The sequence below is a fragment of the Tricharina praecox genome, assembly GCF_024521635.1.
Source record: "Tricharina praecox strain CBS 144465 chromosome Unknown BZA05scaffold_10, whole genome shotgun sequence".
In the NCBI taxonomy this organism is placed as follows: Eukaryota; Fungi; Ascomycota; class Pezizomycetes; order Pezizales; family Pyronemataceae; genus Tricharina; species Tricharina praecox.
This window is the reverse complement of record NW_026250412.1, coordinates 562,079-585,748: the sequence shown is the minus strand read 5'-3', so window position 1 is coordinate 585,748 and position 23,670 is coordinate 562,079. Positions and strand designations below refer to the sequence as shown.

General features: G+C 54.0%; 6 protein-coding genes across 6 annotated transcripts; 1 reads left to right on the top strand and 5 right to left on the bottom strand.

Moving 5' to 3' along the window:
• Window positions 1–4,143: 4,143 nt before the first annotated feature.
• Window positions 4,144–5,944, bottom strand: BZA05DRAFT_396110 (uncharacterized protein). The gene has a single exon (XM_051483503.1). It carries the CDS (start codon window positions 5,801–5,803, stop codon window positions 4,190–4,192), a length of 1,614 nt encoding a protein of 537 aa, XP_051340046.1. The 5' UTR covers window positions 5,804–5,944; the 3' UTR covers window positions 4,144–4,189.
• A 2,690-nt stretch (window positions 5,945–8,634) lies between these two features.
• On the bottom strand, window positions 8,635–9,745 carry BZA05DRAFT_396104 (uncharacterized protein). Its single transcript, XM_051483502.1, has 2 exons — window positions 8,921–9,745; window positions 8,635–8,857 (listed from the first exon to the last, which is right to left on the bottom strand). Exon 1 carries the CDS (start codon window positions 9,429–9,431, stop codon window positions 8,931–8,933), a length of 501 nt encoding a protein of 166 aa, XP_051340045.1. The 5' UTR covers window positions 9,432–9,745; the 3' UTR covers window positions 8,635–8,857; window positions 8,921–8,930.
• Window positions 9,746–13,627: 3,882 nt separating this feature from the next.
• BZA05DRAFT_435847 (uncharacterized protein) lies at window positions 13,628–15,147 on the bottom strand. The gene is made up of 3 exons (XM_051486381.1): window positions 14,705–15,147; window positions 14,414–14,643; window positions 13,628–14,349 (listed from the first exon to the last, which is right to left on the bottom strand). The coding sequence occupies exons 1-3, from the start codon at window positions 14,993–14,995 to the stop codon at window positions 13,890–13,892; spliced, it is 981 nt and encodes a 326-aa protein (XP_051340044.1). The 5' UTR covers window positions 14,996–15,147; the 3' UTR covers window positions 13,628–13,889.
• A 2,322-nt stretch (window positions 15,148–17,469) lies between these two features.
• On the top strand, window positions 17,470–18,389 carry BZA05DRAFT_418243 (uncharacterized protein; the record flags this gene model as incomplete). The annotated part of the gene is made up of 3 exons (XM_051485503.1): window positions 17,470–17,564; window positions 17,639–18,001; window positions 18,089–18,389. 3 exons carry the CDS (start codon window positions 17,470–17,472, stop codon window positions 18,387–18,389), a joined length of 759 nt encoding a protein of 252 aa, XP_051340043.1.
• Window positions 18,390–18,949: 560 nt separating this feature from the next.
• BZA05DRAFT_444461 (uncharacterized protein) lies at window positions 18,950–19,377 on the bottom strand (the record flags this gene model as incomplete). Its single annotated transcript, XM_051486914.1, has 4 exons — window positions 18,950–19,029; window positions 19,082–19,113; window positions 19,177–19,246; window positions 19,317–19,377. 4 exons carry the CDS (start codon window positions 19,375–19,377, stop codon window positions 18,950–18,952), a joined length of 243 nt encoding a protein of 80 aa, XP_051340042.1.
• Window positions 19,378–21,082: 1,705 nt separating this feature from the next.
• BZA05DRAFT_396094 (uncharacterized protein) lies at window positions 21,083–22,430 on the bottom strand. The gene is made up of 5 exons (XM_051483501.1): window positions 22,127–22,430; window positions 21,984–22,053; window positions 21,888–21,919; window positions 21,493–21,828; window positions 21,083–21,426 (listed from the first exon to the last, which is right to left on the bottom strand). Exons 1-5 carry the CDS (start codon window positions 22,185–22,187, stop codon window positions 21,305–21,307), a joined length of 621 nt encoding a protein of 206 aa, XP_051340041.1. The 5' UTR covers window positions 22,188–22,430; the 3' UTR covers window positions 21,083–21,304.
• Window positions 22,431–23,670: the final 1,240 nt, after the last annotated feature.

Here is a 23,670-nt window from a genome sequence, read left to right as displayed (position 1 = left end):
GGGAGGGGGGGGCGGGGAGGAGTGGAGGAGGTTGAGGATCGGAGGTGGTATGTGGTCGGGTGGTAGTGGTGGTGATGGTAGTGGTGGCAGTGGTGGTGGTGGTGGTGGTGGTGGTGGTGGTGGTGGTGGTGGTTGCGGTTGCGGTGGTAGCAGTGGTTGGTGAGGTGACGTTGAGGGGGGATGGAAGGTGTTGGATTTGATGCGGGTGCGGCGACGGGGGGTGATCCACAGCTTCGGGAATGTGTTTCGATTGGCGGACGACTAATCGGAGGAGGAGAACGGAGAAGGGAAGGACCCCGACGACAACGGCGAAGTCGATGACGGCGAAGTCGATGCTGGCGGGAACATTTTTTTTTCCTCGCAGCGACGGCGGGCGAGTTGTAGTTTTTCCGATCGACTTTTTTTGTTGGCAGAGTACTGGGCAAGGCAGCGAGTAGTGGTAGTGAGTGGGTGAGTAGCGAGTAGTGAGTAGTGGAAGTGGTAGTGGGTAGTGGAAGTGGTAATGGTATGGTATGTGTGTAGAGTATGTAGTTGTTGCTACGTTACGTTGGAGCGATGTTGGGGATTCGATCGGTGGATTGATTCGGCCAACACTGCCGATTAGGGGGACGTGAGGGATTCCGACACAGCAGAGATTTCGGGCTCTCTCTCTCTCTCTCTCTCGTTCACGGGGAGGAGAGATGGAGGATCGGAGAAGCGGTGGTTGCCGCCGGTACCTGGCGATGATGGGATGAGACGGGAGAACCGATTTTAAATTTTTCTCTCTCGCCTGTAAAGGGGCTGCGGGGGGTGGGGAGGGTTGGGGGTTGCTGGGTTGAGCGAGAGAGTGTGAGGTTCGAGCTCTCGAGTGTATGTATTGCGCAGTGCGTGTTGGTATGGTTAGTGCCGCCGCGGGATCGAAGCAAGCTGGAGGGAGGAGTGATCTGATCTGATTACAAAGTGAGTTGAAGGCTGACGGGCTTGGACGACATGGGAGGTGGGAGGCGCAAAGGGCGATTGTCTGGATAGAGTACGGCTGAGGTTGCTTGGCGCCGAGTATCTTTTTTCCCAAGAGTCCGCCCCAGACTGTGCGGCTGTGCTGACGGTGGTTGTTCTCGTCCTGTGGCGCAGCTTTGCTGACGGTGGTAGTTCTCGTTCTTGTTCCGCGGTGAATGGTAAGTTTGAGAGTTGTGAATGACACGCTCGAGAGTCGTGGGTACTTTACGCCTCGAGTGAGGGCTAGGGGAGGACGAGCTGGGCTGCATGCTCGAGACTCAATTCACGCGCGCTAGCGTCGAGCGAAGTGGTCGTCGAGCCTCTAGTTCACCAAAACCCCGAGCCATATCTCGTGGTGGTAGTGGTATCCAGCTGCTATCGGTGCTTCGAGGATTGCGGCTCCATGTCTCAAGGAGCCATTGATAGCCAATGCTCCGAACTGGCAGTCCGGCACAACTGTCCTTCCAAGCGATCCAAGCGATCCTATCGATGAAACCATTCGAGGGGGTAGTCGCTCTATACGCTCCAAGCTGTCAGCCGTTTCATCTACACGGTATGTAAATAGGTTCAAGTAGTTGTTGAGCGGCCGATGTTAAAGCTAACCCTCGATGTCTCAACCGTGAATGTCCAATGCGCATGCCGGGGAACCGTCATGAGTAGGTAGTCCGTGTAAATACCGTAGATACTCTACATACCGATCAACACGCCGCAGCTTCAACCCGGATGCCCATTGCCCACGAGCATCTACGGTATCCTGCCCTTCCTGAGATCTTCACCCCTTTGTGCAACCCCTTCCACCGTATCCAGCAATGCCTTGCAGCGATATCTTCCCTCCTCAGCCTCCCACCCACCGCCTCCGTTTGTTTCACATTCCCTAGTAACACTAGCCCCGTTCCTAAAGTTCGGAAAGTTCCACGCTGGTGGTAACTAGACGCTACATACATGCTAGTGAACAGGTACCGCCGCACCCTCCGATCCGAATCGCGCTTCGCTCCCCACCCTCCCACCCACCGCAGCCACCACCACCACCCACAGAGTCAGTGCATGAGATGCTCCGGATCCGGCTCCGGCTCCGAGATTTGTCTATTCGTCTATTTGTTTGTGGGGTACATAGAGTCTAGTACCCAGGTAGAGTAGGTAAGTGGGTAGAGCACGCGCAGCGCGGCGGCGGCGCGGCGGTGCGGGGGAGCTGGTGGGTGCGTGGGTGGTTGGATCTACCTACTCTACCTTGGTAGATACTCTGCTCTACTGCGCGGTGCTCTGCTACGCGGTCCCAAACATAGGTAGGATTTCACCGCGGCCGCCTACCCCCACGCGTGTTTAGATATCCCCCCTCCCCCCCTTCCCCCCACACACGTGCCTGCTAGAGACAAACCCCCCACATTCCCAATCCCATCCCAATTCCCAATTCCCAATTCTACCCCATTCCACGATACCGACGGAAGTCAATTCCATCCTTGCGGATGCGTTCTGCATACACGCGCACGCGCGCGTCCCCCACAGTCTCAGCTTGCTCTATGCCCTTTGCTCTTTGCCATCCGCGCGTGGCAGTTCTGGTCGGGTGCGAGTGCACCAGTGTGCTCCGAACCTCGCAGCCCAGGCGCGTAACGAGGAGGATGAGGACTCTTCCGTAGCTCGCTGGTACATAACTGCACACCCGTAATCCACAATGTCTTCTGGCTTCTGGCTTCCGGAGGGGAATATCTACTTAGATGTTTTCCTTCCCTACGCGCCAACCACAACATATCTATCCATACCTATACATCTAGTACTAGTATGCGTGTCTGTTCCTAGTGCCCACTCAGCACCTGCCTGCCGCCGCCGCCGCGCCGCGCGTGTAAACTGTGCGGGATGCTGCTATGTACCGGTAAGTACGGTAGGCATTCGCCGTGCTGCTGGATAGACACGCGGTGGTCGGCCGCCTTGCCCTGATCCTCATCCTCGATCCCCCAGTCGCCCTGGACGGCAAGACCATACATACCCGATAGATAGAGTATGCTGCACATGTTTCCATGCTCCTCCTCCAAAACCCGAAGTCCCTCCTTTAGAGCACGCGATCACGCCGCGGGCTCCAAGTTCCAAGCTCCGAGTTCCAAGCCTCCAACCGTATGTAGGCGCATCCAGAGGTAGCAGCTTGGACCGCCAGTTAAGACCGCCAGTTGGGAACTTGGAAACTTGGGACGGATATCACTCGACTCGACTCAACCGCGTCCATTCCACTGTGGTTATGTAACCAAGTAACCAAGTATCCAAGTACGCGTCTCGTCTGTACGGTAGTCTTGCCTCTGCCTTTGCTACTCTACTCTACTCTGCCTATTAGTGCCAGGATCTCCTCTTGCAGTAACTATAGTAGCACACGAGATCACTCGCTCGCCCCCTCCAAAAGCGAACACCCGTATGTACGAACACACACACACACTCTCTCTCAACTCCCAGGCAAAAAAGTAATGTTTGAACGTTGGTAGCAGCAGCAGCAACACACGCATCCCGAATTCCGCATCCCGCATCCCGCAGTGCATCGAACACAACAATAGTACAGTATACACTACCACTACCGGTACTACATAGAATAGAGTCTAGGTAACTCCTTTCCTATATCCTCTCGCTCGCCCACTCTCTCTCGCTGACTGCTCGCGGTGACCGCTTCCCCAAACTCCCCAGATGCTGCCCTAGAATAAAAACTAAAAAAAAAAGCCGCAATATGAAATCCCTTTCAGCAAAACGAAAGAACGAAAGAAGAAGAAGAGAAGTTTTTCCAAACCCTATCAGAAAAAGAAGTAAACGTGAAAAGAAAAGAAAATGTGTGCAAGTGAAGCACGATCATGAAGAAAGAAAAAAGAAGAAAGAAAGAAAAAGGCTACAAAGCTATCTACAAGAAAGAATGAAAGAAAAAACCGGACAGAAGACTGGAAGGAACCAACCAAACATTTAAACGCCAAATATTGGGATCATTAATATGAAGACACGTTAAAAGACAAAGTAGGAAAAAGAAAGAAAGAAGAAGAAAAAAGAACTACCCGTAACCCCAGAAAGCGTCACGGGTAATGGAAGATGAAGATGAAGAAACAAGAAGTGAATTTGACGTGGTTCTCGTCGGCTCGCTTTCGCCAGGAAAAAAACAGGCGGAATGACGATTTCCAATACTGCCCAGCTACAAAGCCTACCCCTCCCACCCCTTCCCTCCGAATCCCGCCTCCACGCTGACTAACAGTGATTACACTATATCCTCTGTAAACTTTGAAGCTCGAGATCCATCATGTGACGGCAATGACCGGCCAAGTCCATCTCTACCAGCACTGCTCCCAAGTTGCGGTCGCATTATATAATCGGGTGGTGGTCTGGGTAATGACGGTACGGGTGTCATTTCCCGCGGGACATCGTCTTGCTGGTCACCTTCATCTCGCTCTTCCTGTATCTTGGTTGGAGGCGGGAAGGCAGTGGCCGCGCCGCCCACGGGACTTGTGGGAGATGCGGCAAACGGGGTCGTCGAACTTGCAATGGTGGGAGCCATGGATGTCACGGTGTAGCCAGAGAACCTGGAAGGGCCGGGGCCCGTGGACGATGTTGGGGTCAGTGGGCCTTTGGTACCATCGTCGTCGTGAAAGTATGACTGTTGGCCTTCCATCGAAGGTTGACCTTCCTCCATGGCGCCTGATCCACCGGGACGTGGCCCGCCAATGACGGGCGGCAGCTTCCGGCCGGTTCCAGCGACTCTGTAGAATCCACGCTCTTCTGCAGCTGGCTCGGGGGCTGCGCCTTGAGCTGTTCGGCAACGTATACCGAAGAGACCGGCGGCAGCAGCGAACGGGGTCATGTTGGTTCGTTCCGACATGCCCCTTGAGCCAGGTGGGAGTGGACCGCCGTATGCTGCTTCGTCGCGAGCTGCTATTGCCTTAAACTTCTTGTACCGCCTGACGGCAAACAGCAACGCCACCAGAATCAGTGCAAATCCCGCGAGACCTCCGAGGATCCCCCCAACCAGTACGGGGTTGATACCGGGCGCCGAGTCGGATGCGGTACCGGTGGGCGATGCAGTAATAATCGTGAATCCTCCGCCTGTGGCTGTGGCCCCAGTGCCAACCCCGGCTCCACCATCGGTAGCCAGTATTATCGCAGACGATGATGGCTGGGTCGAAGTAGTGCTAGTCGATGTTCTGCTAAAATTCGTTGAGCTCGGCGTTAGAGGCGAACGGCTAGATGTCGCCGTGCTGAAACCAGACGCTGGAACGGGTGTTGGCGAAGCGATTACGATTACTGTTCCATTGCTGGTGGTGGTGGAGAAGCTCCATGAAGTGCTGATGCTGGCAGTCGAGTTCTGCACCGGAACGATGGGCCTAGAGATGAAAGAAGTGATTGTTGCGAGGGATGGCGTGGCGGTCGCAGAGAAGCTACTGCTTCTGCTGCTGATGCCGCCGACACTGGTGATAGTACTAGACCTGCTGCTAGTGATGAAGCTGCTGCTACCGACACTTGGGTTCACAGCGGCACTGCTTGGACTGGAACTTGCGCTTGGACTGGAACTTGCACTGAAAAATGGAGTCGACAGCGAATTAGGCTGCGATTCGGCAGGCGAGGGTGGCGGCGTAGAGCTCAAGACAATCTGACTTCCACTTGAAGATCCCACGGAAAAGGTATTAATTGTAGTAACTGTATGTGTAATTGTGGTTGTTGGTGTCGAGGTGGATGATGTTGCGGTTGGTTGGTCCTGGGCCGGCGATTCCCGGCTTGATGACGACTCTTCTTGTAGCGAAGCAGCAACTACGCTCTCGGGCGTATCCTGTCGTCCGTGCAGGTGTCCATACAGAAAGCGCAGCCCAGCGTTTTGCATTTGTCCGGCGACCCGATTTCGCGGAGACTTAGAAAATCCCCGATCCTTCGTGCCGACCCACTGCACAATACTTCCACCCAAGTCCTCGTCATCGTCTGTTTTCTTCCCAGACTTAACTCCACTCCCACCTCCTCCGCCGCCGCCTCCCCCACCCCCTCCGCCGCCTTCGTCTCTCGTAGATGTCTCTGACTTCTCCATATTCCCAAGTATCCGAGGCAGCCAGCGCTACCAGTCAAAAGGTCTAGAAAAGACCCGTCACAAGCTGAGTCGTAAGGCAAACTGAACCGAGACGTCCGGAAACCACCACTTTATCCGCCACTAACCGTGGAAAAGATCGTTGCAGTATGTCGACGGTGTAGATGCTTCCTAGTTGAGACCTATCCTTCTCCCTCCTTCTCTCTGTCTCTTCTTCTTCTTCTTCTTCTTCTTCTTCTTCTTCTTCTTCTTCTTCTTCTTCTTTTTTCTTCGTATCCTCCTTGGTGATCGGCGAGACCAGTCGCAGCTTGGTACAAAACACTCAAAACCCAAAAATCCGGAGTCGCGAACTTCGTTGGGGGAATTTTTCGTTTCGGACGCCGAAAACGAGTGATTGGCGAACGAGCGATTCCGGTGGGGGGAAGGGTAGGAGGGATGGATGAAGGTGTCGTGTACTGTTATCGTGGGTTGTCGAAGCCTAGGAGCGGGCTCGGTCGCGGGTGTGCAGGAATCCGAATCAACGGTTTACAGGCTGTTGTTCTCGAACCGGTGTCGATTGAATGAGTGGAATGCTGGAAATCTAGCTGATGGAGCTGAATAGAATTGCGACCGCGCAAAGGTCAGCAGAAGCTCTCGCTCGTTCGGGACGACGACGGACGGGGTGGTTGCCGAGATTTTTCGTGTCGTCGCGCATCGAGGATTCCGTGTTCCCCATCCCGCGTCATTGCCTACGACAGGAACGGAAGAGGCGCAACCAACCAACCCAGCAGCGCAACGGAACAACAGGTGGTGGTGGACTTACCGATGGGGTGATGCATGAATGAGCGATGCAAGTAAATTGAAGATTTCGACGGGGGTGTGTGAGCTAGACACCAGTGTAAAGAGTGACTGGGCCACGAGCAGCTGTAGCAGCGCCGGGCGGTGGTGGGCGAAGGGTTTTTTGAAAGGTGTTGATTATTATTGTAATTGTATGTATGTATCGTCTCCGTTTCGATGGAGTTGGTTTTCTGTCCTTCTATCCTCTATCCCAGACGGACCAGAAACCCCGTGAGAGAAGCGCGTACGGGAGAGAGGGAAGCGCAAAACGAACAGAAGGGGGAAGGGGGGGAAAGGGAGAGTGGGGGGGGAAGGAGAGTGATGGGCCGATTCGCGGAGGGGCGACCTCGAAGGTAGGAGGAGGAGGAAGGGGGAGGAGGAGGAAGAGGAGGGAGGAGGAGGAGGAGGAGGAGGAGAGAAAGAGGAACGGCCGCTGGGGTTTCAAGCAAGACGACAGGCCGGGACTGGCTGGGTTCGTAGACGCAATCTGGGTTCAGCAGATGTGGTGGTAGTGCTGAATTAAATTATGCGCCAAATAGGCAAGCGACTTCGGGGCGAGTTGGATGGATGGAACCGTTCGAAGATTCGGGTTCGGCAGCAAACACACGCAATGCAATAACAGCAGAAGCAATCGCAGGCGGCAGGCAGCCGTTAATTAAGATAAGTGTAAGTCGGGCAAAAGCAGAGAGCGAGCGAGAGAGGTGGGCAAGTATGTGTGTATGTAGGTGTCGATAATCTCGTGCGGCACATTCATTCATTCACTCATTCCGCACCGGCGCCAATGAAGGATGCGAGAATTGCAGGTGTGTAGAGGGTACTCGATCACAAGTGTCCGCGCGCGCAGTTCGGCGAGGGACGGCGCTCAGTGAGTGGAGGGCTGGGGGGGTGGGAGGGGGAAGGTTATTGGTTATTGGTTATTACAGGAGCCCCAGCGAGCGGGAAGCTAGAGATTAAATTTCTGAGAACGAATTCCAGGTCAACGGCGAGCGAAAAAGTACCCACTCAACGACGATCGCGACGTCAGTCGGAGGTGGTGGAGGTGGAGGTGGAGGTGGAGGTGGAGGTGGAGGTGGAGGTGGAGGTGGTGATGGCTGTGGTGGTGGTGGATGGCTGATTATTGTCGACTATGGGTGGACCGCCGGGGGGTGGATGGATGAGTGAGTGGGTGAGTGAGCGAGCGAGCGGAAGTGAACGGACGAGCAGAGGGGACAGCGGACGGATTGATGGACGGACTGACGGACAGACAGTCAGACAGACAGAGTTTAGACAGACAAGCGGACAGACAAGCGGACAGACAAGCGGACAGACAGACCAGCGGGCGAAACGTGGTTCTTGCTCGAACGAACGGACGGGCTGGCTGGCTGGCTGGCCACGGGTACATGTACTCTACTGACTCTACTTCTTGTCTCTGCCCCGCTGTCGAAAGTCTGCATGTCTGTATGTACCTGGGTTAAAAGTCAACTACATGAATGCCTACATGAACTGCGACTGCCTTACTCCTCCATAGCCTCCTTCGCAGTTGAGCGAGCGAGCGAGACGGCCCAATTATCATGGCTTCACCTCGCCATCTCTCCACTCGGCTGCAGCATTTCCTCGTGAGCCAAGAGATTATTTATAGCCGTCAGACCAGCACTGATTCCTGAACCAGTGGGCCAGTCAACCCACTGATTCCTGAACTAGTGGGCCAGTCAACCCACTGATTCCTGAACCATACCGGAGCCATCCCGTATCGGTGCAAGGCAATCGTGATCCACGCACGGCTCGATGGAGTTGCGTTTCTTTGGGTAGGTGAGAAACGAGTCTGCAGAGTCTGTCCTTACCGATGTAGTCAACCACTCTGCATACAACTCGTACTCTATTCCCGTGCCTAGGCTCGCTATCTACAGCTAAATAGATACTTTAAACTCGACAGGACCACGCCGCTCTCGCCCTTCGTTTGCGCGGCTTTTCCGTCGTCAACATCCTCGATCGACAATTGAGGGGGGGCATCTGCCTTCTGGCTCGTGCCCACCTTCGCGCATCCGCGGGCGGGCGTGCGGTGGCCTAAGTACATAACCAACAGGTAAGTGACTACTCTCCAGCTGTGAAGTCTACATCGGTACTTACCTAAGTGCTATCACCATACATGCGCCCGCTGCCTAGTCGATAAGTCCCCAGGCATCTGCACTGCTGCGCGCGTCCGATGGTGAACGAAGACCGAGAGGAGGGAAAAAAGGAAAGCGGAAAAAGGAAAGAAAAAAGAGGGAGGGAGAGACTCGAGTTTAACCGACAGCAGACTCGTGCTATGAAGAACTCGCGAAGGTGTCGTCGTCGCCACTGGTGGGTACCTGGGTACCTGGGCCAATGTCCCCCTGGTATGAGGCATGTACCATAAACTCCAGGTATGCTGGTTATCTACTGGCAAACGATGGCTGCGCTCGCGTGTCGCATGCCACTTCCACGCCCACGATGACCGATGACCATTGACCACCACCCACAAAGTATCGAAATACTTCCTACTGGCTGGCTGGCTCCAGACTCCAGAGACCACTACTAGTACTGGCTTTAGAGACGGGACGTGGCCGTACCTACATAATCTACGTACCTCCCCATCCCAGGACCAGGCCTGTGGAACCATCGTGGCTTCAGGCACCCGAGACGCCGGAAACGGACCGGAACCACCAGTCCGCCCGTCCACCAGGACCACGACGGAAGGCTGCTGAGTGCTGGCTCTCCATAGTGCGTACTCTAACCATACTCTGTATACTATGCTCAAGCCGATAGTTGAAGGGGGGGATCACTGATCAATCCGTTGCCGCCTTTAGCCCTCCCCCCTCACTGCTCGTCTAACGCGTTTGCACAGATCGTGACTCATGCACCTGTCAGTCAGTCAGTTGCACGCACATGAAACGGAACGGATCGTGCAAAAACCTCTTTCAGACCCGCAGAGCGCCTTCGGAGGTGTAGACAAGGTGTGTGTTTCGCGATCGAGGTTGCGCCGTGGTGGGTAGGGGCTCAGGGCTGTGCTATATCCGTCTCCGTCTCCAGCCCCGTCCCACTCCCACGCCTTGCTTCCTTCCTGCCTGCCTGCCAGGCTGCCATCTGAGAGGTCCACCATCTACATAGGAGTCTGGGAAACCGCCACACTCCAGCCCGGCAGGTGTTGCAACTTACTCTATATTGCACCTGCACGCTTCCGCCCGATAGTTACTCTACTCTACATACCTTCCTTCCTTCCTTCCTTCCTTTGGCTTCTATGTAGAGTATTTGCTCCAATCACCCACGACGCATGCGCATGCAATACACACATCCTAGAGTGCGTACTGTACTGTACATACATACGATGTATCTACAGGGTGTGGTAAAGTTTCCTTCTATTGCTACATAGTCCCCCCGAAACGATCGCGAAAAAGGGAACTCGACCCCGACTCGACTCGACCCGACTACGGGTATTTCGTCGCCGACAGCATTAGGCATTAAGTAAGCCGTTGCCGTTGCCATGGCGTCGGCCATGGCGTGGCCCAAGGCGCTGGCCAGGGGGTTGGACGGGGGACGGGGGTGCAGAGAAGAGCATAAATCACGAGCTGCGCATGCCTTACGCATAGATACTCGCATGCTCGCAGAGTCGCAGTGGAGACTTTTGCGACCAGTATGTAGAGTAACCACCAGCTGGCCACATACATCCCAGCTGGACAGGAGGACAGGAGATCATTGAACTTGCATACGCTAATTTGCCATCGTGCGTACTTGCGTACTTGCGTAGCGCAATCTAGATTTGTTTTCTTCCTGAGGCGGAACGATGGGAATGGTGGGAAGGTCTGGATTCTGGATTGATCGCGGTAACTACAGGGTAGGGAAGTGGTGGTGCAGGTTCTTGCACTGGGGATCACTCGCGGAACTGGAACTCAGCTGAAATTTGAAAACGGGGCCAGCCAAGAGGTCGACACTCGACATATGCGAGGATAAGATTGATTCTCCCCTCCTCTCTCCCTACCTCTCCCGGTCGACATATCTAAGGTATGCACACCGCGGTGCCCAGATATGGCTTTCGTGTATGTATGATACGACGGCGCCATGGGTACCGTAGATTAGCATACCGTACCGTACCGTATCCGCAGCGAGCCCAATGCCCAATACACACTGCCTACCGGTGCAGTTAGCATGTACGCAACTTGCCCGCAACAGCCACCAGACCAGCGGCCAGCCTTCCAGGAGAGTACGTCTCCCAAGTCCCAGCAGTGTTTCCTCCAACCTCCAACCTCCAACCTTTGCTCGTCCACCACCCACCGCCCACTACCAGTCCACCGCAAAGGCTAAACCCGTCACCCGTATGGCCTTTCGTTTCCGTTCTAGAATGGGTGTCCGAGCCCGGCAGCCCATCGACAATGACGACGATGGACGATGTAGAGCACACTCGACCACACTCGACCATCGGCCAGGCCAGGGGAATGACCATGCGAATGTTGGTGGCTGCATGAAAGTATGAAACCATCGTCCGATGGATGATGGATGATGGATGATGGATGATGGATGGTGGATGCAGAGTACGATAGCGGTAGCGGAGTACTCTGCCTGGGCGCTTCGAGTGGTGAACACCCAAGTACCCAAGTACCGGCACCTACTCCATGTGCCATATGGAACCATGCCCGCCGCACCAGCTCCCCCCGTCCAATCGGCCAAGCACCGTCATAGTGCCCGTCCGCAGCCTGCCCAACGCCCAGTATGCATGCCTCCCCAATCATAAGCGGTCCCGGACAGATCCTCGCGGCAACTTTCTCGTATTCGCGGCCAATGGTCGCACCGTGTCCCTCGCTCCTAGGTACGGTGTACGCCAATCCTCCGTCGACGTTTCTACATGCCGGGTTCGGTAGGCAGCAGTTACCAGGCAGCAGCAGCTGGGTATTCGTCGACCGGCATGCCTGAAAGTCATTAAGCGCGTCTGACGCCGATCCAGGGCAGCCAAAGAGCCCACGGGGGGAAGGATTCTGTCAGAGTGACGTCCGCCCATCACCGCCCATCACCGTCCATCACGGTTCACCCCCCTGCTCCGATAAGCATGTGGTGGTGGGCGGTGGACGGCGGACCAATTACTGACACCGAATCTTCGAATCTCCGATGCATGAGGCTGGTTATGGATGTGGATGTGGATCTGGATGTGTGCATCCGTTCCATGAGATTCCATGATTTATCCATCCAGCCATTCTCGCTGGCTGGCTGATTGGCTGCGACGACCAACGGTAACCACTCATTTCCTTCCACTGTGCATGGCAGACTTTGGCAGTACAACGTCATTATTTCAGTCCTCAATTGAACGGGCGGCACCTTTGTTTTTCCTCGAGAGAGAGAGTTCAGTGGCCGCTTTCCTCGAGGGCTGAAATGATATGTCGGGTGTGCAATACCTATATGCATCGCAATGTTTCGATGCTTCGGTGTTTCTTGACATGACTGCTGCGGCTGCCGGAATTGTGTTTTGATTTGTAAGTCCTACATCTCAAATACACTCGACGTCTCCGAAGAAGCCCGCATACCAACCAGTCGAACCAGTAAACAAGGAACTGGATTTCCCTTGCAACTTGCCCCTTCCGAGTCGTAAGGTAGGCTAGATCATAGGATCGGAGGCTGTATCCGTCTTTCAATGCCTGCGATGGCAAAGTCAATAATTCGAGACTTCCGGGATGCGGAACTGAACTTCTGCTTGCAATACCTCAATAATTGAGCCGCAACGCCTCAATCCATCGGATCCTCTTTCACAATCACCCTCTGCCAGTTTTTGGGAATCGGGATGCTCCCTTGTGACGATCGTATTGAGCTGTTTCTCGATCCTCATTCTTCGTGACTTCGTCTGGATACCTAGTGGAGATTTTTAACGGGCTCTAGCAATACATCTAGTTGAGGTCCTGAGAATGCTGTCTTCGCAGCTGCCACGGAGACGGCCTAGAAATCACGCCGCGGCCCGTATCGGGAGGCTTCTGGAAGATAAATTATGAATCAATCCGCCACTGCCGACTCTGTTTAATCCGCCACTCCTCTCACTGCCGAATCTACGTTCATCATTTCCGTCACTTCCACCACTCATTCCCTGCCGGCCCTCAGTCCCCCCAACGATCACCGAATCACCGACGGTCTGTCAGTCCCTGCGCGAGCCTCACAGCCACCACCTGCCAACAATGAACCGCCGACACTGTGATCTCTCTTATATTGACTCTTGAGTGCGGATGATGATGTTGATGATGTTGATGATTGTCATGAAGGATACGCCATTTTTTGCGGATACGAAGGGTTGCAATACAACATGAGCTAGAACCATGCACTGACGTAAGGATGTAGCTGTCAATATGGCCAAAGGAAAAAAATAGATGGTGGTATGAGAGCCTAAAACCGTGTAAGTAGCCTACTAGCCGGTTGGTGGACTGGTGGTGGAAGGCTCTGGCGACATTTGGTCGATAGCGGGTCGAAAGCTCTGTATTTATGTCTCTCTTCCTCCTTCTCTCGTAGCTAGAGCTCCTAGACACAAACACACCACTTCTCTCATCCTTCCACCCCGTGATCTCCACCACCATCGATCCGTCCAATACCCTCTCTCTTCCACCCTCAACTCCATACCGTAGCTTCCGCATCGCCGCCGCCGCCAATGCGACACTCCAGCTTCGGGGACGAGTTCATCGAGTTCATTTTGTGTGGCCCGATTGTTGAGCGCTGGGGACCGGAACTGTGGCTGGGCTGCTGCTAGGGCTGTATAGAACCGTCCTCGTTACTGCCGCCGATCCGTAGCACGAATATCTTTTTCTCTACACAGTGAGTGCATAGCGATGAGGCGAGTGACACCACGTGCCCGTACCCGCCCCCCGTGCCCGTGTTCGGATTTCGGTGATGACCGAAGAACCTCGGGTCCTCGGGATCATCCTGCATTGGGAAGTTCTCCGATCCGCATAGAAAAAAACAACTTTATTCTATCTACCACCCGAAAGAAAGAAACGTCTATGTATTCATCGCTTTTGTAATTACAATCTAGATATGACTCCGCTGCGAAACATATGAAATGACCAAACTACCTACCTAGCTGGAAAATGTTTAAGGGTGTGTTCTTCCTTCGCCCTCATTGTCGCCATTGCTGTTGTTGATACACAGGGCTTTGGAACGGTTGCTGGAATGGCTGCTGGAATGTTTGCTGCTGTGGCTGCTGGAACGTCTGTTGTGGTTGTTGTTGGAACGGCTGCTGAAACGTTTGTTGTTGTTGCTGTGGTTGCTGAAACTGTTGCTGTGGTTGCTGTGGTTGCTGTGGTTGCTGGAACTGTTGTGGTTGCTGTTGCTGCAGTGGCGGATTCACCGGCGACGGCGAAGGTGCTTGGTAAGTCTGCCGATATGGCGGGGCGAACTGCTGCATCGGTATCGGCGGCTGCTGTTGCACGTATTTAGCGTCTGGTACCTGAACGTAGCCTTGCGTGGTCGGCGCGGCGGAGGGGGCTACCACTGCCGCGGGCGTGCCGGCAACAGCAGCGGGCGGGGGCTTAATCCGGAGTTTTCGCGAGTAGATGCATGTCACCAAGAAAGCCAACCTGCCGAATGCCTCCATCAATAATCGTCCCCCGCTCGACAGAGGATGTTTTTGGGGCTACGAACAGGAGAACGATCGATAGGCCAAGAGTCGCCTTGAAAAAGACCGCGTGCGGACTGGTCTTGTTGAACACTTCGTACTCTTCCATCACCTTGGCCAGAATCGCCATCCCGATCACCCACATCACGAAGAGGAACATGTCCATCTTGTAGGAGAACACCATCGCCTTCTGCCAGAACCGGACGCAGAGCATGGTGCTCAGAGATACGAGGGCGGCGACAAGGGAGATGACGCTCTACACCATCAGACCATCTCAGCAGGGGATGTTCAGAGTGGGAGGGATACAGGAGACATACCACACCGAGCAAGAGCATCAACGGCATCTGCGGGTCGGTAGGACTCTTACTGCCACCACCCCCGCCGCCGCTGCCGCTGCCACCAGAATAGGATCCACCGCCGCCACCGCCCCTGCCGGGCATGGCCTCGCGCTTGCGTCGATATCCCATGGCATAGTCGCTCTTTGCGATATCATTGCCGACGAAGTAAAACACCAGCGCGCTGCAGACGTAGAGGTGCGCGGCGCAGAGTAGGAGCTGGCCGACCCGGATGAGGATATATGCGATGGGGCGTGAGGTTTTCGTCGTCATTGTTGCTGCGATTGTTGACTGCCGTATCGATGCAATGAAAATGTCTGTCTGGAGGGGAGCAGGCGGCGGCGGCGGGGGCCAAACAGAGGAAGCCGCCGTTCTTTAAATCCCACCAGACCGACTTGACGAATTTTGGCTTCCACCTCCTCTTCGCTCGTATTAATCCCACGATCGCTGCCGTGGGGGAACGTTGGTGGTGTCGAATACGAGATCATTAAAGGGAGGCTTGTGAAACCGCAGGTTAAGCATGAGTTCGTGTAACACTGCCGCAGTAGGGCTGATTGCCGGTTGGATATATAGTCCCGCTTCGGATATCCTTCTCGATTGGAAGCTTAGTTAGCTATAACTGCTGCTATAGGTACGACCTTCGGAGGTGTCCAGAATTCGTTCAAGTCCTGGGGGATGTGTGACACATCGACTGGAAAGGGGTGAAGGCATGTCTACAGGACATCACGTTCTACCTAAGTAGGAAGAGCCTGGAAAGGAGGGATTCTTTGAGCTTTGGTCAGGGTTTGGGGTTATTATGTGGATATTTTGTTGCCCGTACATAGTTGCAGCAGATCATATCGCTTTCAAAAGCTCTGGCGTAGCCATTCAGACCAGAAAAATACCCATCGACCATCGCCCTGGCGGCTTTGACCAACCTGTATTTGCTTTGTGTTCTGCCCAGACACACGGGGCGGCGGGCCATGACGGAGTCGTGTTACGTGCATACTCCTTGGTCTCTCACTCAGCTGAAACCCGAAAGGATTTCAGATTAAACTTTAAAGGCACGGCGGAGACGTCTGGATCTACATTACCGTATCCACGGCTCCGTTACACTGGAGTATTCTCGCTGGCCTATAATCTCGCACATTTGCTTGGTGGCTGAGTTGCTCTAGATAGGTACGACTCACGAGAGAGGTGTGTTTCCCTCGCAGCTCCACCAGGCGCAGGCCTGCGGAATCGGGATCGGTGCCGCAATACGAGCAGGCACAGGCCTTTGTGCATGCTACCAAGAGTTCGTTGGAGTCTCGAGCCGAGTGATCACTCGGATGTATCCCGAAGTGTTGAACACCGTGCCGGCCCGTGTGATGGGCCGTAGGTTGGTTTCGAAGGAGTTCGCGGTTGGGCCGGTCGGGGAGTTGACCGACCGAAAAGCTATCACTTCCTGTCGGGCCAGGGATCTCCATTCACTAGTCCAGAAGCACCGACACGGCTCGGTGCTTCTCATCCTCCAGCAGAAGGTCGGCCGTAGGTGACACCGGTATTGGGGTGATACGGCAAACTGGCTAGGTAGCCGACCCCAGAGCAATATGGTTAGCCAGCTTTCAGGAAGCTTAAACACTGCTATTCCCGTACCGTAGTCGTCAAGGCTTGCGGGAACCGTGGATCTGGTGGGCTTCCACGGGAAAAGTCGATTGAGGAGGGATTCCGGAGTCTGGACATGGCCGAGGAGGATGTTCATCCTGTTCGTGCTGGGAGCTCCTTTGTGGTCTAGCCTACTAGGTATACTGGTGGGGCACACCGAAGACGGAGTCTGGTCGTGTGATGGGGAGCCCCCACATCGGATCGACTTTGCGTTGGCGGATATTAACCGCCCGCATACGGTCTTCGGGCAGACCGAGGGAACTCAAGAAACTTCGAACTGGCCTAGCGCAGCTCGCCAGCTAGTAATGATTACGGCTTCCCCTCCTATGGCGACGACCTAGAGATTCATGTAAGCATTAATACTACTAGTAGGTGGTGGTGCGCGCGGTAACTACTCGGTGTCACTCGCTGCAGGCAACGCCTCAAACTCATGGGCTCTTTTGGCCAGGAAACCCAATTTGTCTTATTGGAGGGGATCTCATTACAGATACCGGTATGCATGTAGGTACTCGTGCTAGGCGAGATGGTATTTGTGGACCGTTATCCGCGACTCCCCGAGACGTAGGTTGTACAGCGTTGTACCAGTACATACAGACAGAAATCTGATATCTATAAAACCTCGTGTCGAGAGCGCCACCAAACTTTCTCCAAATCTCTAGCCTATGTACATAGGAGGCAAAAACTATGGTCCCAATTTAGAGTAACGTCCTATCCTCACGATGCCGGTCCTTCCGAGCACCAGCGGGCCATCCTTGCAATCGAACATCGTGAGTCACAGACAAGCTTAAGCCAACTTCCCGCTTCAGACGGGCAGGCAGATTAGTTAGAGCACCGGAACCCCTCCTAGCTCTCCAGAAGCGAAGTTTTTAGCACTATGATAGTTTAAGCACCCCTTTTAAGTTTTGCTCACACGATACTCTCGGTACGTCGGAAGTATGTATAAGAACGCGTTCCACCACCGCGACTGGATGAAATCCACCCATCCATTCATTCATTTATTTTTTCACGCGTCGAACCGACTCGACCTCCTACGTTCGTTCTTTGTTTTTTGTTTTCTGTTGGTCAGCAGGATCGGCCGAACACGGATATCACTCGTTTTTTGTCCTACATTGCAAATCGTCGAGATGCCTGACGCAAGATGGAGCCTCTGGCTGGCGTTGCCAACACTGCTATTTCAGTTCATTGCACTGATCTGTGTCATCGGCCTCTCCAGTTCTTTGTAACGTCCCCTCCCCTGCGTCCCTATCATCTCGCCATCAAGGACTCCGCACTAACACCGTACCCCCCTCGCAGTATGAACAACGGCTTCGTCGTCTCTATCGGCCCGCTCTCGATCGCGGCTCTCGGCGTGATATCCGCTCTAACGCACTTGATATGCTACGTGACGTCGTCTTTGCACCCGCTCGTGGTGCTGACCATCTCGTGCGAGTGGATGGTGCTGTGGATCGCGACGACGGCGTTTGAGATCGTCATCTACACGCAGGATCCGTCGACGGGATGCGGCAGCAGCGAGGACTTCGACTATAATTACTACTATGGCTACCACGATGGCAGCGACGACGAGAAGAACGCGGAGAACAAACAGATGCTTGACGATTACCGCAAGAAGGTCTGCCAGAAGAGTGGTGGGATTTTGGCGCTGATGGCGCTGATCACGTGAGTACCCCCCTCCCCCCCAACCTGGAGGCTGCAGGCGAGGTGCGGTGGAAAAAAGAGAAGGAGACTGATAGAGGACGTCTGTAGGGTGTCGTACATCTGGCTTGTAGCGTACTCGGCTATCGTCAGGAAGCACACGCGAATGCCCTTTGTGCCGTCCGACCAGAGACCGTTGATGGGGCAAGTGCGACAGCAGCAACAAGAAGATCCGGAGAGGGCTATGGGTACGACAGCAAGCCCCATTGCGGGAGCGACAGCGCGGAGGGCACCGTTGGTGGGAGTGCCGGAGGAGGAAGAGGCAAGGCGCTCGCCGGTGGAGAGGCCGAGTGGGGATGCCATCACTCCCGTCGCTCCTGCTGCATCTGCGCATGCGGGGACGGCGGTATAATGGTAGTAGTTATCTAGCAGAGGCACGGAGGTGTATCATGGTTACTTATGTACATACATACGACGCTTACGTGTAGTACTTGATTAATGCCTAATCGGAAGCTTGGGGTGGGAGGTGTTCGCCATACTAGGCCTGTGCGGTGAGGCTACCTAATAATCCAGGAGACTCGCGGGTCTTCCTGGACCACTTTTGCCCAAGTGAGGCCGACTGGGAGACAAGGCTCACACGAGTCAACAGCCGAGATCGCTTGTTATAGGAACCGAGTGATCACCGCTGCGCCCTCGAGTGACGTAGTCAAGAAATAAGCTCTCGCTTTCTCCTAGAGAACCCTGTGGATCATCTCATGGTTCTGTGGACCACAGTATCGGGCACAGCAACGACAACGCCTCACCATAGGGTATGATTTTTTCCATTGATCTTCGTCGCCCGCATATCAACGATTTCTGACAAGTAACCATTGCAATCATCATCCCATCTCCCATTCCGTTTCATCGATCATGTGACTTCCCAACCCGCCCGCTCCATTCGGACAGCCACACGTCGTCCGCACCCACTACGGCTTACTTCTTTCCGCTGGCGTTTCCGGAAGAGGGAGGCGTGTATGAAGCACTTCCCTTGCCGTCGTTGTAGTAGGAGGAGCCTGAACACCCCATCAACTTTCGCTTTGCGGTATCATAACGGGCAGAACATACCATTGGCATTCGAGTAGTAGTAACTTCCGTTCCTACCCTGATTGTCAACGCTCACCCACCGAGCTTGCCTTCCTCGATGGCTAAATAGTAATTACGTGTTGGAGTAATGGTACGAGTTCGTGTTCGGGGCACTGGAACCGTAATCGCGGCTGCAGTAGTGGTTACCTGTACGCGTGTACCGTGTTAGGGCCAAGGAGAGAGAAAACATGAAATAAGAACGCGGGGAGGAGAGGACCCTGGGAATTGGTGCCAGATCCCGAGTACTGGTAAGACTGGCCGCGGTTGTCGGTAGGCATGTTGACTGCAGTCTAGAGTAGCTGGGTATTAGAGAGATGGAGGATGTGAAGATCGCTGGAGGTGGGGAAATACTGTTTGCTTTATGGATCGATGATGTGAAGATTATTGGTGGATGTGGAAAGGAGTGAAGTGTAGAAGAGATAAAAGAAAGGGAGGTCGAGCTGGTCGGACGTTTTAAGGAGGAGGGGGGGATGAATGGAGACCGGAGCAAGTTACCCTCCCCCACAGCCTTTGTTATTGAATGGTGTGTGCGACAATCTTGATAACTTGCATGTAGAGCACATCCCCCGCATGCAAGGTCATTCGGGCGACGACACCGATGCCGGTGAAAATGCGGGGAAGTCATTGTGCTCCCCGCCCTGCTGTGGCTGATGCAGGTCATGTGCTCGTAAGTGTGTACGAAGCACCGTACTAGTACCTACCACTGGGTCTCTATCGTATGTATGAGGGTCAAGTTGCCTGTGCGGAATGCATAGCGAATCCTGTATTCTTCATTCACCTATGATCACTAATTCCCCAAAATCCATAAAATCCAACATGTCTTGTCCGCAAAGAGGACGAATCGACGTGGATATCTGCAAATTTCAGGGTGGTGAATCGTCCTTCCGGACCCCCAGTCCAATATGTAGGAGACCGTGGGACAGGCTGTCCTGGACAGGCTTTCGCGAGGACTACATAGTCCGTCCAGTCCGGAAAATTAAAGGCTCAAATACCCTACAGATACAGGTCGGCCTGCTCAGTAGCCCGCCTAGCGAGGAGCTGGCTCTCTGACTGGACTGGCGCGGCGCCCAAAGGCGGACGGGCTAGGCGCTTCTTGGCTTGAGCCTACGATGGCTTGAGCCTGCAAAGCCCTGTGATTTGTGTCTGGAATACCAGTTGAGGATGCGCAATAGTAGTATAATAGCTGCGTAAACGAAGGGGTGAAGACCATGGCCAGTTACCTCACACTCGGCCTGTTAAGGTGCTAGCTGCATTTTCAAACGTGGGGTTTCTGACGAGTTGAAGGTTACCAAAGCCGTGGTTATATAGCTGCAAACTCATATGTCCCCTGACGACCCATTCGGTAACCTAAATGTTCAACAGCACGCCACACTTTTGTTTGTATTGTGGCTCCGCCAACAATACCTATGCAGTTTCTCAAATTGTTAACTTGGGGTGAGATACCGAACGCTCGCCCGTCGCCCGGAAACTGAATGTTTCAAACTGCATCTCAATTTTGTGTGGTAGATTCAAAATGCAGCTGGCATAGCGAATCCAACAATCCCGCGGACGACGCCATCATCTCTAGCCACAACACTGTGCGCAGGATTATCTGACCAGCCGGTACCGACGCCCAGATAGAGTAATGGCGGTAATGAACTGCGGTGAAGTCACTGTGCCACAGATTCTGCGGTTGCTAACGCGGGGTCTTTACAAATCCCGCCGACGACCAGCATCCGGCGCTGGAAGTGCTGGTGGAGAAGCTGGGGCACTCGTGGCTAATGTCACCAATGAAGAGACGGATTGGCCTTCACTATTCTCGCTTATCTCTTGCTGCCCTGTCTAGGAGCCGAGTGATCGCCGCTGCGTCTTCGAGTGATGGCACCACAAACAAGCTTTCTTGCTTTCTCCTTACAACTCTGCGGATCATCCCATGGGCCATGGATCGATTTGGACACGTCACCGGCAAACGCTTCTCCATCAAAAGATAGCATTTCCTTTACTCCTCCTCCCCCCCTCCCCCCCCCAACCATCCCCAGCCACCGTTCGCACCTGGGCGAACTTCGACCAGTACAGAATCATCACCATCAAATCTCCCCAACCATGTGATTTCCCGCTTCCGCCTTCCGACCTATCTGCTAGTAGGTACATAGTAATAGTTATATATGAGTTAAGGCATCCGAACTGCCCAAGAACTTCAGCCCTCTGGCTGCGTTCCGGAGCGATCTATACCCTTGTCTTCGCCCTCGGTGATCGTTGCATCCATGGGTCGGAAGTCCTTGGAGCAGTTGACCGTTCTCCGGCAACTGCCTTGGTGTCATTTACGCTAAGCCGAGCTAGTGACTCAACTGCGATGGTCAACATCTCGACATGTAAACCCAAAGAGTACATAATCAACCAATCTTCAGTAATACCTTCCTCGTCTTTCTTGGATATCTTAAACTCAGGGCCGTCTGCAAACGGGGGCTTGGAGGCTGACAATGGCCTTGCAACTGCAGGCGTCGCAGCGTTCTTGGTCTGTCCAGGAGCCAAGTTGAGCCGAGCTAGCGAGTCGGCGGCATCTGTCAATACTTCGATCAATTTGCGCCTGGATATCATGGAATCGTCATCACGGAGCATCTCGACGGTGTCCAAGAGAGATTTTTCGACTTCCGCGGACACCCGTTGGACTTCGGCAGTCACACTGGCGTTGTCGGGCGCGGGAGGCGTGTAAGTAATATTCCCCTGGTTGTCTTTGTAGTAGGTGGAACCTGTTGAACACCCTCAACATCCGCAGCCCATCCCACCACGAGAGGCAGAACTAACTTACCATCAGGGTTGGTATAATAGTAGCTACCATCGCTACTCCCGTTTGTTAATACCCATCTATTGAGCCTCGGTAGCTGGATTTGAGGGGGACACTTACGTGCTGGAGTAATTGTAGCAGTATCTGTTCCGGACATTGGGTCCGTAGTCGCGCGTATGATATCGAGTGCCTAGTGGGCCCGTATACTGTGTTAGAATCGCGCTGCTGAAGGAGAATATGGCGCGAGGGCTCAGGGAAAGGACCCTCGTGGTTGATGCCAGATCCAACGCACTCATAGTGCTGGTTGTGATTGTCGTAAGGCATGTTGACCGGACTCTGGAGTAGATTATCGAGGGCGGTGATGGAGACGGCGAGAGAGAGGGGACTGCTGCTTCTTCGATTCGGTTCAGCGGGGCAGTATTTATGATAGTATTCGCGAGGGATGTGAACAGAAAAACGGAGCAGTGAGGAGCTAGAGGAAGGAAGAGGGGGAAGAGGGAGAAGAGCGGGGGTTTGGCAACATGGCCGTGTAACTGCTACTCTACGCCAGAGGTCTGGTTCGCCACGGCCTCTAACTGCGTGGCCTGCAGGATGCATGTGTAACGTCCTGATACTTGTTTTGAGCACGGACATGCGCACATTCGGCGACGACACCGGTGCCCCGGGCAAAGAGCTGTGATCGTGGCGAAGTCACTATGCCACCGATGCCCGCGGAGGCTAGTAACGATGGTTTTTTACTCGGTTATGAAGTGCTCTCTTTCAGCCGCATACTTGTTCGTCCATGATCTGCGGTACTGCATAGCCGCCAGAAACATCATGCGCTAAGCTGAAACTGCCAGTTCCGCCACGAACCCAAGCTTATCCGCTGAAGGTCAATCTTGGGATGCCTTACGACTATTGGCTATATGGAGCGCTGGGCATATCTCCGAATTGCGGCCCGCCATCGTTGCAGATGTCGCTGACGATATAGTGGTTTACTAAGCGCATCACCCAAGACGCACAGAATCGGGTTTCCCATGGGGTCTGGAAGGAAGGAACAAGTCGTGTTGGAATTCACGTACGGACTATGCCTCATCCTTATGCGTAAAACCGCGTAGTCCTACGCTCCTTCTACGAGCAGCCGATCGTAATCAGTAGCGATATCACCCGGAATTCTGTCCTACCGGTACTTGCACACTGAGAGATCGCTTGCCGGGGTGCCGGCTGGTACGGTACCGGTAGTGTTCCGTCGCCCAAAGTTGGTACACTGGTACCTACACCTCATGCGCTTTCGATTGGCAATGGATGTGGTACCGTGGTACAGTGGTATGTAGCCTGGTAGGAACCATTGAGGCTAAATCACAACTATTCACTTGACGGAAACAGTCAAGCACTTATTATTTATAACACTCGTTTATGCTTATTTGTGAGCCGTGAGGACACGGACCACTTCCTTCAACCTTGGCGTTGCAGAGATTTCGCACTGCAGTCTTCAAAGTTCAGCCCCAAGTGTCTTATATTTTATGCTTGATAAATGTTCAATGCTACTACCTACTGGTATTTACAGCTTTCTTGTCACAACTTCCAACAGCACCCGCCGAACCTGGTATGGAGGATTCAGCCTGGTATCCTTCTAGGAGTTTCTGTAGTGCAGTTCCGCGACCACTTGGTAATGATCAGGCCCTGAATACTGCGGCGTATCTACAGCCTTTCCCGCGGGCCGTCCGATGCTGCCAGCCCTACATACCTACACAAACTGTGGCTGGTTGATTGATGCAAGCCGTGTGTATAGCCGAGAGGCTTCCACCGTTGCCGTCCCTATCCAACT

What these genes read in the sequence shown, in the direction of transcription:
- BZA05DRAFT_396110 (XM_051483503.1), bottom strand. Translation starts at nt 5,803, where the DNA reads ATGCAAAACGCTGGGCTGCGCTTTCTGTATGGACACCTGCACGGACGA.
- BZA05DRAFT_396104 (XM_051483502.1), bottom strand. Translation starts at nt 9,431, where the DNA reads ATGGTTCCACAGGCCTGGTCCTGGGATGGGGAGGTACGTAGATTATGT.
- BZA05DRAFT_435847 (XM_051486381.1), bottom strand. Translation starts at nt 14,995, where the DNA reads ATGACGACGAAAACCTCACGCCCCATCGCATATATCCTCATCCGGGTC. An exon ending in TGATGCTCTTGCTCGGTGTG is followed by an intron (nt 14,644 to 14,704) that starts GTATGTCTCCTG and finishes CTGATGGTGTAG; the next exon opens with AGCGTCATCTCCCTTGTCGC. An exon ending in GGCCTATCGATCGTTCTCCT is followed by an intron (nt 14,350 to 14,413) that starts GTTCGTAGCCCC and finishes GGCATTCGGCAG; the next exon opens with GTTGGCTTTCTTGGTGACAT.
- BZA05DRAFT_396094 (XM_051483501.1), bottom strand. Translation starts at nt 22,187, where the DNA reads ATGCCTTACGACAATCACAACCAGCACTATGAGTGCGTTGGATCTGGC. An exon ending in TGCTACAATTACTCCAGCAC is followed by an intron (nt 21,920 to 21,983) that starts GTAAGTGTCCCC and finishes AAACGGGAGTAG; the next exon opens with CGATGGTAGCTACTATTATA. An exon ending in CTATTATACCAACCCTGATG is followed by an intron (nt 21,829 to 21,887) that starts GTAAGTTAGTTC and finishes GGTGTTCAACAG; the next exon opens with GTTCCACCTACTACAAAGAC.